The sequence below is a fragment of the Sceloporus undulatus genome, chromosome 2 (genome assembly GCF_019175285.1).
Source record: "Sceloporus undulatus isolate JIND9_A2432 ecotype Alabama chromosome 2, SceUnd_v1.1, whole genome shotgun sequence".
NCBI classification, from domain to species: domain Eukaryota; kingdom Metazoa; phylum Chordata; class Lepidosauria; order Squamata; family Phrynosomatidae; genus Sceloporus; species Sceloporus undulatus.
In genome coordinates, this window is record NC_056523.1 from 322360554 (window position 1) to 322379111 (window position 18558).

At 43.0% G+C, this 18558-nt stretch overlaps 1 protein-coding gene across 1 annotated transcript in view; it reads right to left on the minus strand.

Annotated features, from left to right (window-relative positions):
• The window catches only part of RNF165 (ring finger protein 165), a 28541-nt gene extending 14275 nt beyond the window's left edge, over positions 1-14266 (minus strand). The window contains exons 1-5 of the mRNA XM_042447863.1: positions 14245-14266; positions 13014-13416; positions 12314-12439; positions 8353-8482; positions 6109-6213 (exon numbers count right to left, since the gene is read on the minus strand). Coding sequence (XP_042303797.1) covers positions 6109-6213; positions 8353-8482; positions 12314-12439; positions 13014-13416; positions 14245-14266 — 786 coding nt within the window. The remainder of the gene's footprint in view (positions 1-6108; positions 6214-8352; positions 8483-12313; positions 12440-13013; positions 13417-14244) is intronic.
• Between the last annotated feature and the right edge of the window lie 4292 nt (positions 14267-18558).

Genomic DNA, 18558 nt, shown 5'->3' on the forward strand with positions numbered 1-18558 from the left:
GTGGTGGTGATGATGATGATGATGATGATGATGATGATGATGATGATGATGATGATTGATATAGTCAGCTTGAGAGGCATGCAGGCACTGTTTCTGATGCCGAGAGAGTGTCACTTTCCAAAGTGTGTTTTGGTGCTTTTAATGCTAACAAGTCTCCCTTGTTTTGCATTGATAGTGTGATGATGATGTGATGATGATGATGATGCTGATGATGATGATGATGATGATGATGATGATATGAGTCAGCTTGGAGGCATGCACACACTGTTCCTGAAGGCCATAGAGTGTGACTTTCCAAAGTGCCTTTTCTGTGTGTTTTTGGTTCTTTAATGGTGATACTGATATGAGCCAACTTCAGAAGCCCGGACAATGTAATTGCTGTGATTTTTTACAAACTCATGCGCAGTGAAGAAATACCACAGTCCCTTGACCAAGTAACACTCCTGAGAAGTACACTTGGTTGCAGAACTGTTGAATCACCTTGACATGTTCAATATGCATAGCCATGTGACCCATGTTCAGGTGAAACCCAAAGAGTTTGGTTATGCAATAAGCCTCTGAAATATGCAAGAGGCCATCTTAAGTAAAGCCATGTTCAATGCCCAAATGTGCTGTTTGGAATGGGGGTGGTGGTGGCCAGAAAGGGAAGTCCTTTCTGCCATCTGTCTAGGATAATGCCCAAATGTCCTCCATTTTGATCGCCTAAGAAACAATATTTATATTAACATTTTTAAAATCATCAATTTTTTCACATGTCCTCCATTTAAGTTTTTTTTAAACATGTTGTCCTATATTATTATTATTTAATTATTTATTTTTGGGCCCCCCCCCCCCCGTTGTCTGGGGGACACTAACCCGGCCCCCGGCTCAAAAGGTTGCCTACCCCAGTTCTATTTATGCTTCCATATTTTAGGTCATCTTTAGCTTACAAGTAAAAAATCCAGTAAAAAAATACTCATTTAGAAAAATTTATAGTATTGTTTGTATTTTTTACGTGTGACTTGTGATTTAGTATTAGTTGTTTGTTTTTTTGTATTGGACTGCTCCCCAACTATGGAATGCCCTTCTAGAGAAGTTCTACTGTCTTTTCATCACCCAACAATATTTTTCCATTTAGACAGACCTCCCCCTTTTAACAGGCTGGGCAGAGGTGTTAGACTTTCTTTTTATGATGTTTTTAACTTGTAAAATGTTTCAAAATTAATTTTTTAGGATTGCTGATTTAATGGTTTAAGTTGGCATTATATATGGTTTTAGTTGCATTTTGTTTTTACCGCCACACTTTAAACTTCCTTGGGTTTCTTTTGTGAGAAAAGCAGAATATAATTAAACAAACAAACAAGACTTTAAGGCTGAGATCCTATGGGACTACTGGAACATCAAACTACACCAATGTGTTATGTCAGAGAGCTGGGAGGGAGATGCTTGGCCCTTTCCTCCAACGTGAATGGCAGCCAGGGGCACTCTGTGGCACTTGTAATTCTTGGGTTGGAGTCTGGGTCAGAGGTGTCACTAGGGGAGTGCAGAAGGCACGGGTGACAGACTACTGCAGCTACTAGCAAGTGAGGAAGGGCATTGCCCCCCCTTTCCTGCTTGCCCTTTAGCCTCACCAGACCGTAGATGGGCCCTCCAGAGGCCTCAGCCACCTCTCCCCTCAGCAGCACATGGCTGCTGGGGGAGGGGGAACCTTCAGGGTCCAGCCAAGCCGCCAGATTCTGAAGGCCTTTCCAGGGGAGGGCAGGTGTATGATTAGGCAGGCAGACGCTGAGGGGGGCAAGGCAAGGCCGTCCCCCCCCCCAGTGTGACACCAATCCCAGCAACACCACTAGTCTGGGTGCCATCTCCCTGCCACTGTGCACTGGGGAGGAGAACACTGTACAAGGCGCAGGTGGATATTGCTTTGTGCAATATCTGAAAATATTGGCTGAGATCCTGCAAGGTCAAACTTGACATTAAACATTTGTAGAGGTCTTAGCTACACCTTCTGCTTTGACACCCCTCCAAAAAAACAACCACACCAAACGGAACGGAATCTGAGGTGTTGAATAGTGGAGCACTGAATATGGCATGTGTTCCCGTCACAACTTCTTTTTGCACCATGCTTCACTGGCAAGAGAGGGTTGGAGAGTAGCATCCTACTCTCCGGTGCCTCAGAACTCTGTGTTGGTGCTGCTTGGCTTCTAGAGTGTCGGGTCATTTTGTGGTATAGCACATGGGTTACAACACAAATGTGAATTGCAATATTTACGCGTCTAAGTCTTGCTTACAGATGTCAAGCATAGTTATTTTCTCACAACTTCCAGCTAGGCTGGCATACTGTAAATTGCCTAGAAAGTTCCTGTCTGCAAGCACAACACAACAGATTGTGTCATTAATTTGTACTAATCCCCCCAAAAAATAATAAAATGCTAAACACACATAAGCTTTAATTAACCAATGTGACAAAGGGATCAGTGAGACCGATGAGACGACTCATTAGAACTGGTAATCATAGAATCATAGATCATAGAATCATAGAGTTGGAAGAGACCCAAGGGCCATCCAGTCCAACCCCCTGCCCTGCCGGAAATCCAGATCAAGCATCGTCGACAGATGGCCATCCGGCTCTGTTTGAAGACCTCCAAGGAGGGAGACTCCACTACACTCCGAGGAAGTGTGTTCCACTGTCGAACAGCCCTTACTGTCAGGAAATCCTCCTAATTTTGAGGTGGAATCTCTTTTCCTGTAAAACTTACTTCATAACTTTCCCTCACAGCAGAAGTGTGTTCTGTTTGGATTCAGTCCCTGAAGAGCAGCAGCTGAAGCTGAGGATATGGGTAGTTTCTAATTTCATGAACACCTGTGAGATAATGTGAAGAAACATATTTTAGAGTTCGTTTCTTCTCTTTTCCCTGTCAGATTATTATTATTGCCCTTTGAAAAAATGATTAATAAACTCAATTACTGCATTATTCGGACAGCAAAAATTCTTTTGACATAGATATTGGGGTGCAACTTGTAGGCAGTGATGGATGTTTCTTCAAGCATGCATGGGAAAGAAATCTATCAGCTGTAGCAAACATTCCTTTTTCATGTGAATCTGTCAGATTATCCATTCAGACAGATGCCTCCCACAGTGCCAGCAGCTCTTAACAAGAAAGCGGTGACGGGTTGATAGACGCCTATATTTTGACTGTCTTCTCTCAGACAGTGACTCAGGCCTGGTCTACACAAAATGCAGTTGTGTGTTAAAATCGTTCCTGGACTGTACCACTTCAATGGCAGATGGAGGAATTATTTGACTGAATTCTCCCCCATGTTAAAAACAAAGCAAACAAAAACACCTCCACACAGAAAACTAACATTTCAGGCAGAAGCTTCTAGCTTAACTCTCCTTCTAAATGCTAATTTTTTATATGTGTCTGCTTCCCTTGGGAAGTGGTTAGTACTCCTGGGGAAAGTAACATTGCATTCTTGGTGCTTTATGCACATGTAGGTGCCTTCGCATGCAATTATACTTTGGTGACCATGCTTAATAGCTGTGTTCCCTTCACGGTTGTAGTGGAGTTCCACAAGTGTTTGTTGGCCCTAGCGCCACCACTCTGAAGCCCATAGAGTGTGACTTTCCAAAGTGCCTTTTCTGTGTGTTTTTGGTTCTTTAATGGTGATACTGATATGAGCCAACTTCAGAAGCACGGACAATGTAAATTGCTGTGATTTTTACAAACTCATGCGCAGTGAAGAAATACCACAGTCCCTTGACCAAGTATACACTCCTGAGAAGTACACTTGGTGCAAGAACTGTGAAATCACCTTGACATGTTCAATATGCATAGCCATGTGAACCCATGTTCAGTGTGAAACCCAAAGAGTTTGGTTATGCAATAAGCCTCTGAAATATGCAAGAGGCCATCTTAAGTAAAGCCATGTTCAATGCCCAAATGTGCTGTTTGGAATGGGGGTGGTGGTGGCCAGAAAGGGAAGTCCATTTCTGCCATCTGTCTAGGAATAATGCCCAAATGTCCTCCATTTTGATCATGCCTAAGAAACAGATATTTATATTAACATTTTTTAAAAATCATCAAATTTTTTCACATGTCCTCCATTTTAATGTTTTTTTAAAATGTTGTCCTATATTATTTAATTATTTAATTATTTATTTTTGGGCTCCCCCCCCCCCCCCGTTGTCTGGGGGACACTAACCCGGCCCCCGGCTCAAAAAGGTTGCCTACCCCAGTTCTATTCTATGCTTCCATATTTTAGGTCATCTTTAGCTTACAAGTAAAAAATCCAGTAAAAAAATACTCATTTAGAAAAATATTATAGTATTGTTGTATTTATTTACAGTGTGACTTAGTGATTTATAGTACACCTACTAGTTTGTTTGTTTTTTTCTGTATTGGACTGCTCCCCAACTATGGAATGCCCTTCTAAGAGAAGTTCTACTGTCTTTTCATCACCCAACAATATTTTTCCATTTAGACAGACCTCCAACTTTTAACAGGCTGGGCAGAGGTGTTAGACTTTCATTTTTATGATGTTTTTAACTTGTAAAATGTTTCAAAATTAATTTTATTAGGATTGCTGATTTAATGGTTTAAGTTGGCATTATATATGGTTTTAGTTGCATTTTGTTTTTACCGCCACACTTTAAGCTTCCTTGGGTTTCATTTTGTGAGAAAAGCAGAATATAATTAAACAAACAAACAAGACTTTAAGGCTGAGATCCTATGGGACTACTGGAACATCAAACTACACCAATGTGTGTATGTCAGAGAGCTGGGAGGGAGATGCTTGGCCCTTTCCTCCAACTGTGAAATGGCAGCCAGGGAGCACTCTGTGGCACTTGTAATTCTTTGGGTTGGAGTCTGAGTCAGAGGTGTCACTAGGGGAGTGCAGAAGGCACTGGGTGACAGACTACTGCAGCTACTAGCAAGTGAGGAAGGGCATTGCCCCCCTTTCCTGCTTGCCCTTTAGCCTCACCAGACCGTAGATGGGCCCTCCAGAGGCCTCAGCACCTCTCCCCTCAGCAGCAATGGCTGCTGGGGGAGGGGGAACCTTCAGGGTCCAGCCAAGCAGCCAGATTCTGAAGGCCTTTCCAGGGGAGGGCAGGTGTATGATTAGGCAGGCAGACAGCTGAGGGGGGCAAGGCAAGGCAGTCCCCCCCCCCCAGTGTGACACCAATCTCAGCAACACCACTAGTCTGGGTGCCATCTCCCTGCCACTGTGCACCTGGGGAGGAGAACACTGTACAAGGCGCAGGTGGATATTGCTTTGTGCAATATCTGAAAATATTGGCTGAGATCCTGCAAGGTCAAACTTGACATTAAACATTGTAGAGGTCTTAGCTACACCTTCTGCTTTGACACCCCTCCAAAAAAACAACCTCACACAAACGGAACGGAATCTGAGGTGTTGAATAGTGGAGCACTGAATGATGGCATGTGTTCCCGTCACAACTTCTTTTTGCACCATGCTTCACTGGCAAGAGAGGGTTGGAGAGTAGCATCCTACTCTCCGGTGCCTCAGAACTCTGTGTGGTGCTGCTTGGCTTCTAGAGTGAATTTTGGGGGTATTTGTGGTCATAGCAATGGTGTTACAACCACAAATGTGAATTGCAATATTTACGACGTCTAAAGTCTTGCTTACAGGATGTCAAGCATAGTTATGTTCTCACAACTTCCAGCTAGGCTGGCATACTGTAAATTGCCTAGAAAGTTCCTGTCTGCAAGCACAACAACAACAGATTGTGATCATTAATTTGTACTAATCCCCCCCAAAAAATAATAAAATGCTAAACACACATAATGCTTTAATTAACCAATAGTGACAAAGGGATCAGTGAGACCGATGAGACGACTCATTAGAACTGGTAAATCATAGAATCATAGAATCATAGAATCATAGAGTTGGAAGAGACCGCAAGGGCCATCCAGTCCAACCCCCTGCCATGCAGGAAATCCAGATCAAAGCATCGTCGACAGATGGCCATCCAGGCTCTGTTTGAAGACCTCCAAGGAGGGAGACTCCACTACACTCCGAGGAAGTGTGTTCCACTGTCGAACAGCCCTTACTGTCAGGAAATTCCTCCTAATGTTGAGGTGGAATCTCTTTTCCTGTAAAACTTACTTCATAACTTTCCCTCACAGCAGAAGTGTGTCTGTTTGGATTCAGTCCCTGAAGAGCAAGCAGCTGAAGCTGAGGATATGGGTAGTTTCTAATTTCATGAACAACCTGTGAGATAATGTGAAGAAACAATATTTTAGAGTTCGATTTCTTCTCTTTTCCCTGTCAAGATTATTATTATTGCCCTTTGAAAAAATGATTAATAAACTCAATTACTGCATTATTCGAGACAGCAAAAATTCTTTTGACATAGATATTGGGGTGCAAACTTGTAGGCAGTGATGGATGTTTCTTCAAGCATGCATGGGAAAGAAATCTATCAGCTGTAGCAAACATTCCTTTTTCATGTGAAATCTGTCAGATTATCCATTCAGACAGAATGCCTCCCACAGTGCCAGCAGCTCTTAACAAGAAAGCAGGTGACAGGGTTGATAGACGCCTATATTTTGACTGTCTTCTCTCAGACAGTGACTCAGGCCTGGTCTACACAAATAGCAGATTGTGTGTTAAAATCGTTCCTGGACTGTACCACTTCAAATGGCAGATGGAGGAATTATTTGACTGAATTCTCCCCCATGTTAAAACAAACCAAAACAAAAACACCTCCACACAGAAAACTAACATTTCAGGCAGAAGCTTCTAGCTTAACTCTCCTTCTAAAATGCTAATTTTTTATATGTGATCTGCTTCCCTTGGGAAAGTGGATTAGTACTCCTGGGGAAAGTAACACTTGCATTCTTGGTGCTTTATGCACATGTAAGGTGCCTTACGCATGCAATTATACTTTGGTGACCATAGCTTAATAGCTGTGTTCACTTCACGGTTGTAAGTGGAGTTCCACAAGTGTAATTGTTGCACATCAAGCTGCACAATTTGGGACGGTGCGTAAGTACTCATCTGTGCCTTCAGTGTGCTACTTGGTTAATTGGACTTGCAGAAATTGTTAGTACATTTACAGATATGCAGTCAGTTGCTCAGTGTGAATATTTAGCAGAAGAAGGGTGTACAGCGACCACATCTCCACTAGGTCAGTGTGGATGTACACTATTGAACATGATGTAGGATCTCAGCTTAAATTTCCCACCCTCGTCTTGCATAGTTCTCAATCGCAGGTACAAAGTTCAGAAAAGTTACTTTTTTTCCAACTACCCCAACCCCGTTCTATCCACCGTCTTGAAGGAGAGCAAGGCAAGCCAGCTCTAATAGGCCTCCAAGAGAGAGCAGATCCACCGGACTTTTCCCCTTCCTTACTGTCATTCGCTTCTCCTCTTGTGTCTTGTCTCTTTAGAGTGTAAGCCTGAGGGCAGGGAAATGTCTAATTAACAAATTGTAAGCCGCTCTGAAAGCCTTGGCTGAAGAGCGGGGTATAAATAAATAAATTATTATTATTATTATTATTATTTGCAGAAAAAGTTTTTCCATGTTTTTCATAGGAACATTCCAAGTCTCCTCTCCCTTTCTCTACCATTTCACCAGTTCGGGAAGATGAGGTGAAAGAAGGAGATTTGAAATTAGATAGGAGAGAGGTTTATTTTCCATCTCAGATTACAATTTAAGCCAAAAAAGAACTTTCAGGGTTGCAATGCCTATCTCATACTAAGCAGAGAGTGACTCACTTTTGCATTTCTGAGCTAGGAAGTTAGAGTTCCAGTAGCATTTCTCATCCTATCAGTCCAGTTTCAGAATGAGACAAAGGAAATTGCCCATGCAGCCTGCCACTGGACTTTATCACATGAGGGAAAGCAGGGAAAAGTGGGGGTTTAAATGAACATTAGCCCATGAAAATCATGTGATCGCATTGAACATGTATGTGACATCATGATTAAAGAAGGCTTATCTTGGCAATAAACAGGTAATAACCAGCAACAAATCATTAAGGGGATTTCACCATAAATGATTTGTTTTTGGTTATTACCTGTTTGTTGCCAGGATAAGTCCTCTTTAATTGCAATGTGTGTAAAAATCTTCACGACAATCGCAAAATTTTCACGGGCTAATGTCTGTTTGAACCTCCCACCCCCACCCCCCGATTTCCCTCCATGTGATAAAGTCTACTGTCTACTATGACTGGCAGTGATTCTCCTGGATTTCTCTGACAGGACAACCCCATGACGATTTTGCTGGGTAAGAACGTGAGGCCTTCTTGAGGTATATAAATCATGTGCTTTACCACTGATCCATGATTCACTGTTTGTCCAGTCCCAACATCAAACAGTCCCTTAGAACCACCACCATCCCTTTGCTTACCATCTGCGTTGATGATGTGTTTCGTAGAAAGTGATGCATCCTTTGCGTAGCTAAGTAATGCTGATAATGCTGTGGAACTGGCCTGACCTGGAACTGGTTGGGAGTCAGGCCAGCATCGACACTGAGATCCCTGGAAGGATAAACGAAAACCACACAATATGACAGTTAGATACACCATCATTTTCAAATAACTTGATTCTTGTTTATCATATTGTTGTTCATTTTGTTATGATCAGCTGCTGTTATCTATAGGCTTGGATCTTGCACCAGGAGCTACGGTGTCAGAGCTCCATTGCCACAGCTCCTTCAACCTTCTCCCTAAAACCTATCTCTTAAGCCAGTGTCTCAAGTGATGGGTTTCTGAGTCAACACATATCAAGAGTGCTGGGAAATAATGACTGCAACACTCTTCTGGTCGTGGGGCACACTGGGAACAGCCAGCTGAGGAAATACCCTGGTTCCTAATGCAGTTGCGTGTCTCAGTGCATCCTGCAATTGGAAGATCTCTAGTGCCTTGGAAATCCTTCAGTTGGGACACTGCCTGGCTTAAGAGGTAGGCTTTTGTGGTCATGTTCACCCTTTAATACTGTGAAAACGAATCTCAAAAGTTGCATGATCAGAACCCTGGTTTACCATTCTATAAATACAGAACAGGATGCCAGCTACACAGATGCCAAGATTCTGTGTAGAACTGCCGCCACCACCAGATTGTATTCCTTGTACTTTGTGCTTTTAATGTTTATAGCTTTTGAGTCACTTGAGTAGGCCATGATGGTCAGGCAAGAGAGTGTGTGTAGAGTTCTGGGTCCAAGGAGATGGGTACCGTGTTTATACTAAAATAATATTTTTTTATCCATTTGTCCTAAGCCTCAGAGATTGGTATGTAACAGCTATATGAATATTTCTTCTGATGACAACCTCTATCCACATGAACCTGGTTAGAACAGAGTAGGACAGAACCTGAAAGATCCAAGAAGTACATAAGTCAGAAGATGTCCTATCTGTCCTTAAGGTGGTTACATAATAGAGATGAGGAACCTCTGGTCCTCCAAACACATTGCCCTACAAGTCCTACAGCCCTTGACTATTGATCATGATGGCTATGGCTTATGTGAGTTGAAATCCAAAGAGCAAAAGCTTCCTCAACACATGTTATAGAAGCTCCTCCTGCCCCAGTGATAAGACTATAAAAGGACTGGATGTTAAATCCAGCCATGTCATTCATCCTTGAGCCTGTTCCATGTATAAATAGTAGTCTGCATCTTCAGCAGAAAGTTTATACAGGAGAGGACAGGGTGAATAACGCCAATGCTAAAGCACCATGTTTTGTATCAGAAAAAGGGCAGACACATGAACAATAAATATGACTGCCAGTGTCCTATCTAATTTGGCCTGGTGGGTACCCTTGACTACTCTCATAAGCAGACAGATCCAGTCCACCTTTTTGTGGAAGACTCTTGGGGATTCCAATCTGAACAAGTTCATCAGCCTCAAACCTTAACTTCTAGCATTTCTCCTTTAGAATTTGCTTGTGGGGCAAGGGAGGAGTTATTTTTGCCATGACGTCAAGAACAAAGAAAATGTCCTTTGAGACATTTTAATTTATCCAACATTTTTACACTTTATCTCTGATTACATACTGAAAAAGCCAGTCTTTTAGACAAATCCCAGAATCCCATAGACAACACAATCACTGCTGACCATGCTGGCTGGAGAATTCCAAGAGCTGTTAATCTTAAAAACTACAGAAAGATTTCATTGTCTATGCGCTGTGGTGTTAGAAATTGAGGTGCTTGCAAAAGTTTTTTAAAGTAACTTTTCCAAATTCTGGCTATATAAAGACTTACTTTCTAGGCTCCCGGTGTATAGAATGCTCAAAAATTCACAAGGTCCCTAGTGTCATTGCAGATACTTGACTAGGTTCCCTTGTGATATGTAATAATAATAATAATAAAATTTTTATTTCTATCCCACTTTTTGCCAGGCAATCAAAGCGGCGTACAACAGGTTAAAATACATCCATATATACATAATAGCCCCCTTAAAACAAGATTAAACAATGTAAGATTAAAAACTAAGAGCTAAATAAAAATCATCATAGGCAGAGTTCGCTGGATGGGAAGTCTTATTTGTGGCCGAGCATTTTATTCCGGGAAGGCCTGCCGGAAGAGATCCGTCTTAATGGCTTTTTTAAAGCTCTCTAGATTGGTAATTTGATGGATCTCGTCCGGCAGGCCATTTTATAAATTGGGAGCGGCTGCAGAGAAGGTCCTCTGGGAGGTCGCCGTCAACCTGGTCTTTAAGGGCTGTCATAAATTCCTCCCAGAGGACCTGACTGTACGGGGCGGATTATATGGAAGCAGGCGATCCCTCAGATAGGTTGGGCCCAAGCCATGTAGGGCTTTAAAGGTGATAACCAACACCTTGTACTGTGCCCGGAAACTAATTGGCAGCCAGTGGAGTGACTTCAGTATTGGTGTTATATGGTCACTCCTTGCTGTTCCTGTGACCAACCTGGCTGCCATATTCTGTACTAACTGGAGTTTCTGGACTAGGCACAAGGGTAGCCCCATGTAGAGCGCATTGCAAAAATCAAGTCTTGAGGTTACCAGCGCATGTACTACAGTTTTGAGGTCACCCTGTTCCAGGAAAGGGCGCAGCTGGCGTATCAGTCGAAGCTGATAGCAGGTGCTCCAGACCGTCGCGTTCACCTGATTCCTCATCTGAAGCGATGGATCAAGAAGCACCCCCAGACTGCGAACACAGTCCTTCGAGGAGAGCATGAGCCCCTGTAGGACTGGAGGTTGCAGCCCAATCCCTGGTTTGGGGGCCCCTACCGTAAGTACCTCCGTTTTGTCTGGATTCAACTTGAGCTTGTTTTCCCTCATCCAATCCATTACTGCCTGAAGACACTGGTTGAGGGGAGAGATACCATCTGTCGTTGTCGCTGATGACCGGGACATGGAGAAATATATTTGGGTGTCATCAGCATATTGATAACACCCAGCCCCATATCCACGGATGATTTCTCCCAGCGGCTTCATATAGATGTTAAATAGCATCGGGGACACGATGGTGCCTTGAGGGACACCACAATTAAGCTCTATTTTTGAAGAGCAACTGTCCCCGAGCATCACCCTCTGGAACCTGCCCGAGAGGAAGAAGCGGAACCACTGCAAAGCAGTGCCTCCAATTCCTAACTCTCTCAGGCGTTCCAGAAGGATATCATGATCTACTGTATCAAATGCCGCTGAGAGGTCCAGCAACACCAACAGGGTCAAGCTCCCTCTGTCGATGGCTAGACAAAGGTCATCAGTTAAAGCGACCATGGCAGTCTCCACCCCATACCCGGTCCTGAAGCCCATTTGAAATGGATCAAGAAAATCGGCTTCATCCAAGACGGCTTGTGGCATGGAGCCAGTATTTAAATCTCCCAGAATTTCTGGACAAATTGGTATTATGAGAAATTAAAATGGTGGCACCAGTCTGGTCATTATGGTATTACTTTCCCCCTGAATGAACTAGTGAAAGTAGGGTCCCACTAGGGGTAAAGATGTGAAATGTGTCGAAATTTGGAATTCATAGATTGAATGAAGTAGGTTGCACTCAACTCAACAGGATGGAGAAAAGTGGTGGAATCTTGCCCTTCCCAGTAGACTCAGGCAAGATCACACTGCTGCAACCTCTCCTGCATTGCTTGTTTTGGTTTTCAGCTGTGAAATGTTGACAGATATGCAAGTGGGGACATATCAAATGGCACTGAAAATGCTGGTACTGAAAGGTTAGACTGGTTTAGAAAGGAAAAGGAGGAAAGGATAATTGGGGAAAATGCTGATGATGAACAGAATAGGAGCCTTTCTATACTCAGAAGATTCATGGTAGAATAGGAAGGACCACACCTCAGGCAGATATGTCATGTTAATGTTTCATTCCCAGTATTTTGAAGTAAGAAATATCTTACCAGTCTGTTCCTTCAGCTAAGTATCTGGGCTGGGGTCCCACAGGTTGAGGAGTCTGGAGTTGATGGCCAAATTCGAAGCTTGGATGTAACCGATGAGGTTGGACAGACATACGCTCCTGAGTCCGCCTGCAAGGTTGAGGGAGAAAGAGGAGTAAAGGCCAGAGTTTGGGCAAGTGAGATTTTTGGACTACAGCTCTCAGAATCTACCACCTAGCATGGCCAATACACATGTAGCTTGGGGATTCTCAGAGCTGTCATACCAGAAAAGTAACTTCAATAAGCTCTGGAAAAGCTCATGTTCTGCACCTACACAATTCAGAATTCTGCACAAAGGCCACACTAATAATAACCCCATTTCAGACAGACTGTTGACTTAGGGTGACATGGGATGAAGTGGTAGACTGAAATCTCCAGGAGTGCAGGAAGCCACCTGAACAAATAGTTCAGAATATTTGTCTCACCAAACTTGATTTGAGAATCATGCAGTCCTCCAGATGTTGTTCGACTGCAACTCTGAGCAGCCCTAGCCAGCAAAGCCAGCAGTGAGGAACGCTGAGAAGTGCAATCCTACATCTGGAGGAATACACAGTTCATATCCCTGCTGTAGATAATACTTAATGGCATCACCATTAAGGCCAGTCCTCAGATTTTGGTCCAGAAATCTCAGGACCTGGGACTGGCCACTCCACTGAAGACTCACCTGGGATGAGGCATGAGTCTGCGGTGTTGGGCTTCAAGGAGCTGTTGCTGGAGGAGGTATTGCTGGTGAAGGGCCTGAGGTAGGAAAGAGGGTCCCGTCACATCCTGGAATGGCAGGGCAGGCAGAGGCGGTAAGGATGGGTGCAGCGGGCCACTGTGCTGGTGAGTGGTTGCCATGTGAGGCTGGACAGCGTGAGGCAGGGGAAAGTCTGCAGAAATCTGAGGCTGGGGGCCCAAATGGAAGTGCCGGCAGGAGGTAGCATGAGGATGCTGAGACCTTTGAAAAGGAGCGCCTGAAAAAGAGAAAGGGAAAAGAAAAGAGGCAGAAGGCTGGTTAGGGATGCAACTAGGCAGAGGAAGGCCATATTCCTCTTCCTTGGTGCCAGGCTGATGCGTGCACAGTCCTAAAAGCTAAAGATGAACTTGTTGGAAAACAATAGCATGTACATTTCTATACTGCTTCATAGTGAACTTAAGCACTCTCTAAGAGGCTTACAATTTGTAAGCCAATTGCCCCCAACAAGCTGGGTACACATTTTACGAAAGGATGGAAGCCTGAATCAACTTTGGAGCCCTGAGATCGAACTCACAACCTTGTGGCTGCAGTACCTGTATTTAACCACTGCACCACCAGGGCTCCTTTTGGACATTATATAAAATTTTGGTAGTGGGTAAAATCTGATATTCATATATTAAGCACAGCAGCAGTAGCTGTTCCTCAGAGGGTGTTTTTCCTCTTATCTGCACGCATGAGGATCAGCTCTAGGGATCCTTGCACTAAGTATAGTTTTCTTTTACTGATTATTAACTTTCCTAGACGCTAGATTAATACTTCATAATCATAAAGTAAATCTTATTTTTACCTTACCTATGTGTCCCGTTTATTTACCAGAAGCTCAGATATATACTCAGTAAATCAGTAAAAGAAAACTATACTTAGTGCAAGGATCCCTAGAGCTGATCCTCATGCCTGGGGATAAGAAGAAAAACACCCTGAGGAACAGCCTGCATCCATCTTAGACAACGGTGGGAAGGAGAGTGCACTCAGAATAAAGAGTTCTAAAACTCTTAACCGTTAGTAGAGTGGGAGGAGATAGGAAACAACCTCTTCCCATTTACACTGACCAAATGGCCATAGAGATAATCAATGCAGCTATGAGGAAGGCACCCCCTCCTTACTCCTAACTCCATAGCACAAGCATTGACACTGTACTCCAACAGCACTACCGTACCAACAGTGGTGGCTGGAGGCATGTTGGTGGGATGCTGAATCCAGTCCAAGTTCTGGTCTGGTTATTCAAGGAGGTCCCATGGTGATGAGCCCACTTTGGGGGGATGAGGTTGATCACTTTGGTTGGTTCCTTTAAAATTTGGACTAAAGTTCAAAAAAGTTGAACTTTAAAAGCTGGATTCCAAATCAGATTCACCACCAGTTATCACAGTGACACACTGAGATTCTATATGTGAGGGAAGGCAGAGAGCAAGGTTCTTGATTCAGTCTGCCTCACTCCTTCTTCACCTTGGCTGTGACCATTTCACAGATGGAAATGTACTCTTGTCTGCCCAAAACATGCTTATTCTTACTCTAAGGAGCTTTCCTTCCACTGTTGGATATAGTTGAAGGCAGAGTTTGGGCACATTGTTGGTCCCAATTATAGCAGGCCCATTGAATCAACAGAGATCTGGTGAGTTAACGCTTATGTAAACCCCACATATATAAATGTCTAGTTCAGACTAACAACTGGATTTAATCTGCTAGATTTTTTAATTTTGTTGTTATTGTTGGGTGCCTTCAAAGTAATTTCTGTTTTATGGGGACTCTAAGGCAACCCTATAATAGGTTTTTTCTCAGCACGTTTCTTCAGAGAGTGATGGCCATTGCCATCTGCTGAAGCTGAGAAAGTGTGACTTGCCCAAGATCATCTAGTGGGTTTACATGGTTGAGCCAGATTTCGAACCCTGGTCTCCAGAGTTATAAAACCACGCCACCATGCTGGCTCCTACAACTCCCCAAATTCCAACTTAACAAGGCCACTGGTGATGCTAGCCTGGGGATTCTGGGAGCTGGAGTCCAAAAGAAATAGCTGCAAACATAGGTATTTCCTCAGGCAGCTATATGCTGCCTGAGTACTCCCTTACTGAAGCAGCCAAATGAGTGATGTCTTCTGAATGAGTCAGAACAAGGACAAATATATATATTTCACTGAACACATGGTTGCATTTAACATGTCTTTTTTCTCTTTGAAATAGCAGTGGGGGGGGGGTTAATAAAGATTAGGATTGTGCAGTTCAGGGAGGGGAGGTTTTACCTTTCCCATTTCAGTCCACTACCAATGTAGTGAAATGGCCTTCATATTGAAGTTGCTGATTGTCATGTTTGGGGTGTTTAGCACCCTTCCCTCTGTAATTTTTTTTACTTTTGCATTTCAATGTTAATTGGGACTGTGACAAAGAAAAGGTGTTAACTGCTCAAACACCATCTTTCATGATTTGGATCCTGATCTTCTCTCACAGTTATTACAGTCAGCGCTCTTTATCCATAGATTTTTTTATCCATGGATTTAACCATCCATGGCCCAGAAATAATCAAAAACAATATAAATTCCAAAACCGAACCTTGTTTTAGCCATTTTATATAAGGGCCACCATTTCACTATGTCATTGTATCTAATGGAACTTCAGCATCCACAAATTTTGGTATTCACAAGGATCCTGGAACCAGACCTCAGCAAATACCAAGGGTCCATTGTATTTTAGTCATTTTATACAAGGGTCACCATTTCACTATGCCATTGTATCTAATGGGAATTGAGCATCCATGGATTTTGGTATCCACTGCATAATAGTACAATAGACCAGATGATATTTCTGGAATAGCCGCAATTCAAATGCATCAAACCACATTTAATATCAGGACAGGACAGAGGAGTGAATGGAATGGAAAGAAGATTAAGGTCTCTATAAGGTCTCTATACAATTATAGCATTTTGATGCCACTTTAACTGCCCCGCACCATACTGTGGACTTAATGGGCTCACCATTGAACAATGGGTCTACTATAGCTTAAAAACTACCCATCAGGGTTCAGACCTAAGTGTTATAAAAACCAAGCATCCTGCCTAGTCTTTTTCTGCATCCCATGGGTGGTTGAAGAATCATTGACTTAGAACCATAGTATTACACAACAGCAAATAAACAACCTCAATCAATTTGTTCTTGTGTGCCTCCAAGCCATTTCCAACTTGTGGTGACCCTAAGGTGAACATACCATGGGGTTTCCTTGGCAAGATTTGTTCAGAGGGCATTTTCCTTTGCCTTCCCCTGGAGCTGAGTGTGTGTGGTTGCCCAAGGTCATCCAGTGGGTTTCCATTGATCAGAGGGATTTGACTCTCCAGAGTCAGATTCCAATGCTCAAACCACTACATGCTAGCTCATGCCAATCAATACATTCCACAAATGTGTCTGGATGTGGGTTCCCCCCCTCCCCCTGCAATTTAAAAGGAAGCAGATATCTGAAATCCCTAATAGGCTCATACAGAAAATCCTCTTGTCTGAAATACGTTGGCTTTGTTTTCAGGAGTTCTTTGGTGTCCTGGGCTTGGCTGACACATCTTGGGTGGCCCTAATCTCATGCTGTCTTTAAGCAATCTCTACACAACTCAGGCCTCAATAAAATCAGGCGAGACCGCAAACAGAACAGGAGCTCTTCAAATTCATCCCACCACCAGCTAATGTCAGAGGAAACAGAAATGAGCATACAGTCGGTCTTGTATATCCATGGATTCTTTACCCATGGATTCAACTATCCATGGCTTGAAAATATTCCAAAAAAGTATAAATTCCAAAAAGTGAACCTTGATTTTGCTATTTTACATATGGGACACCATTTTAATATGCCCCTGTGTTTCATGGGACTTGAGCACCATGGATTTTGGAATCCACAGGTTGTCCTGGAACCAAACCCCAGTGAATATCAAGGGCCCACTGTTATTTGTTACACTGGGCCCATACAGACAGGCCAAAATAAAGCTGTTTCAGGTCACTTTGGAGGCATATTGTTTAAATGGTGTATGCATCCTAAGAGTCTGGAAACCGCGTCAAAGCCACACTCTAGTCCTTAGGACCCTTAGGACTGGAGCGTGGTTTTGGCATGGCTTCCGGACTCTTAGGATGCATGCATCATTTAAACAGCATACCTCCAAAGTGATACAAAGCAGCTTTATTTTGGCCTGTCTCTATGGGACCTAAGGTTGTTTTTGTATACCTTCAAGTCATTTCCAGCTTAGTGACACTAAGATGGAAAAAAAATTAAAAAATTAAAAAAATAAATTTTAAAAAAAAGACCAAGTGTGATGTAATGGTTTGTGTGTTGGACTATGACTCTGGAGACCAGGGTTTGATTCCCAGATCAGCCATGAAATCCACTGGATGATCTTGGGCAAGTCACACTTTCTCAGCCTCAGAGAATGGCAATGGCAAACCATCTCTGAAGAAACTTACCATGAAAACCCCATGACAGGTTTGCCTGAGCTCTCCTGCAGAATTCAAAATGACTAAGCCAACACCCTAAGTCAGAAAAAATTTGAAGGTACACAACAACAATGTGGTCATTATATAACTTCATGAGCATAAAATTCCTCTCCTTTCTCTCAGTAATAGGATATTGGGCAATTTTACTAATGTTACTATGGATGTGTAAGAATCCTGCTTCAGCTCCTTTAAAAAAAACATGCCACACACAGCTTTCTGCTGAAAGGGGGTGGAAAAAAACCCCAAGGCAAAATATTTTACAAAATGTAAAATCCCATACCCAAGCAAAATGTTGTTGCAGCCAACAGCAGTTGAGTGCTTTCTTGATGAGATTTCTTGACGTGCTGAAATACCATTATTTATCAAGAATGAGAAAAATGTACAGGAATTCTTCAGATCAGGAGGGAAAGCAGCTGAGATTTAAAGAATTTGAATGAGAGAGAAACTCAAACTCAACCCCAGTCTATTCAATTATCTTAGTGCTCCTTAGGGCTGCTCTCCTCTCAGAATGGCTTCTCGTCCTTAATACTCCTTATCAGTCACTTTAATAGTGACTGATAAGGAGTTTTAGTATTACAGTGGACCCTTGTTATGCGCTGGAGTTTGGTTCCAAGATACCCTGTGGATAACAAAATCTGTGGATGCTCAGGTCTCATTAAATATAATGGCATAGCAAAATCGTGTCCCTTATAAAAAACCATAGAAACACAGAATCATAGAGTTGGAAGAGACCACAAGGGCCATCCAGTCCAACCCCATTCTGCCATGCAGGAACTCTCAATCAAAGCATCCCTGACAGATGGCCATCCAGCCTCTGTTTAAAAACCTCCAAGGAGGGAGACTCCACTACACTCCAAGGGAGTTTGTTCCACTGTTGAACAGCCCTTACTGTCAGGAAGTTCCTCCTAATGTTGAGGTGGAATCTCTTTACCAGGAGCTTGCATCATTGCTCCGGGTCCTAGTCTCTGGAGCAGCAGAAAACAAGCTTGCTCCCTCCTGAATATGACATCCCTTCA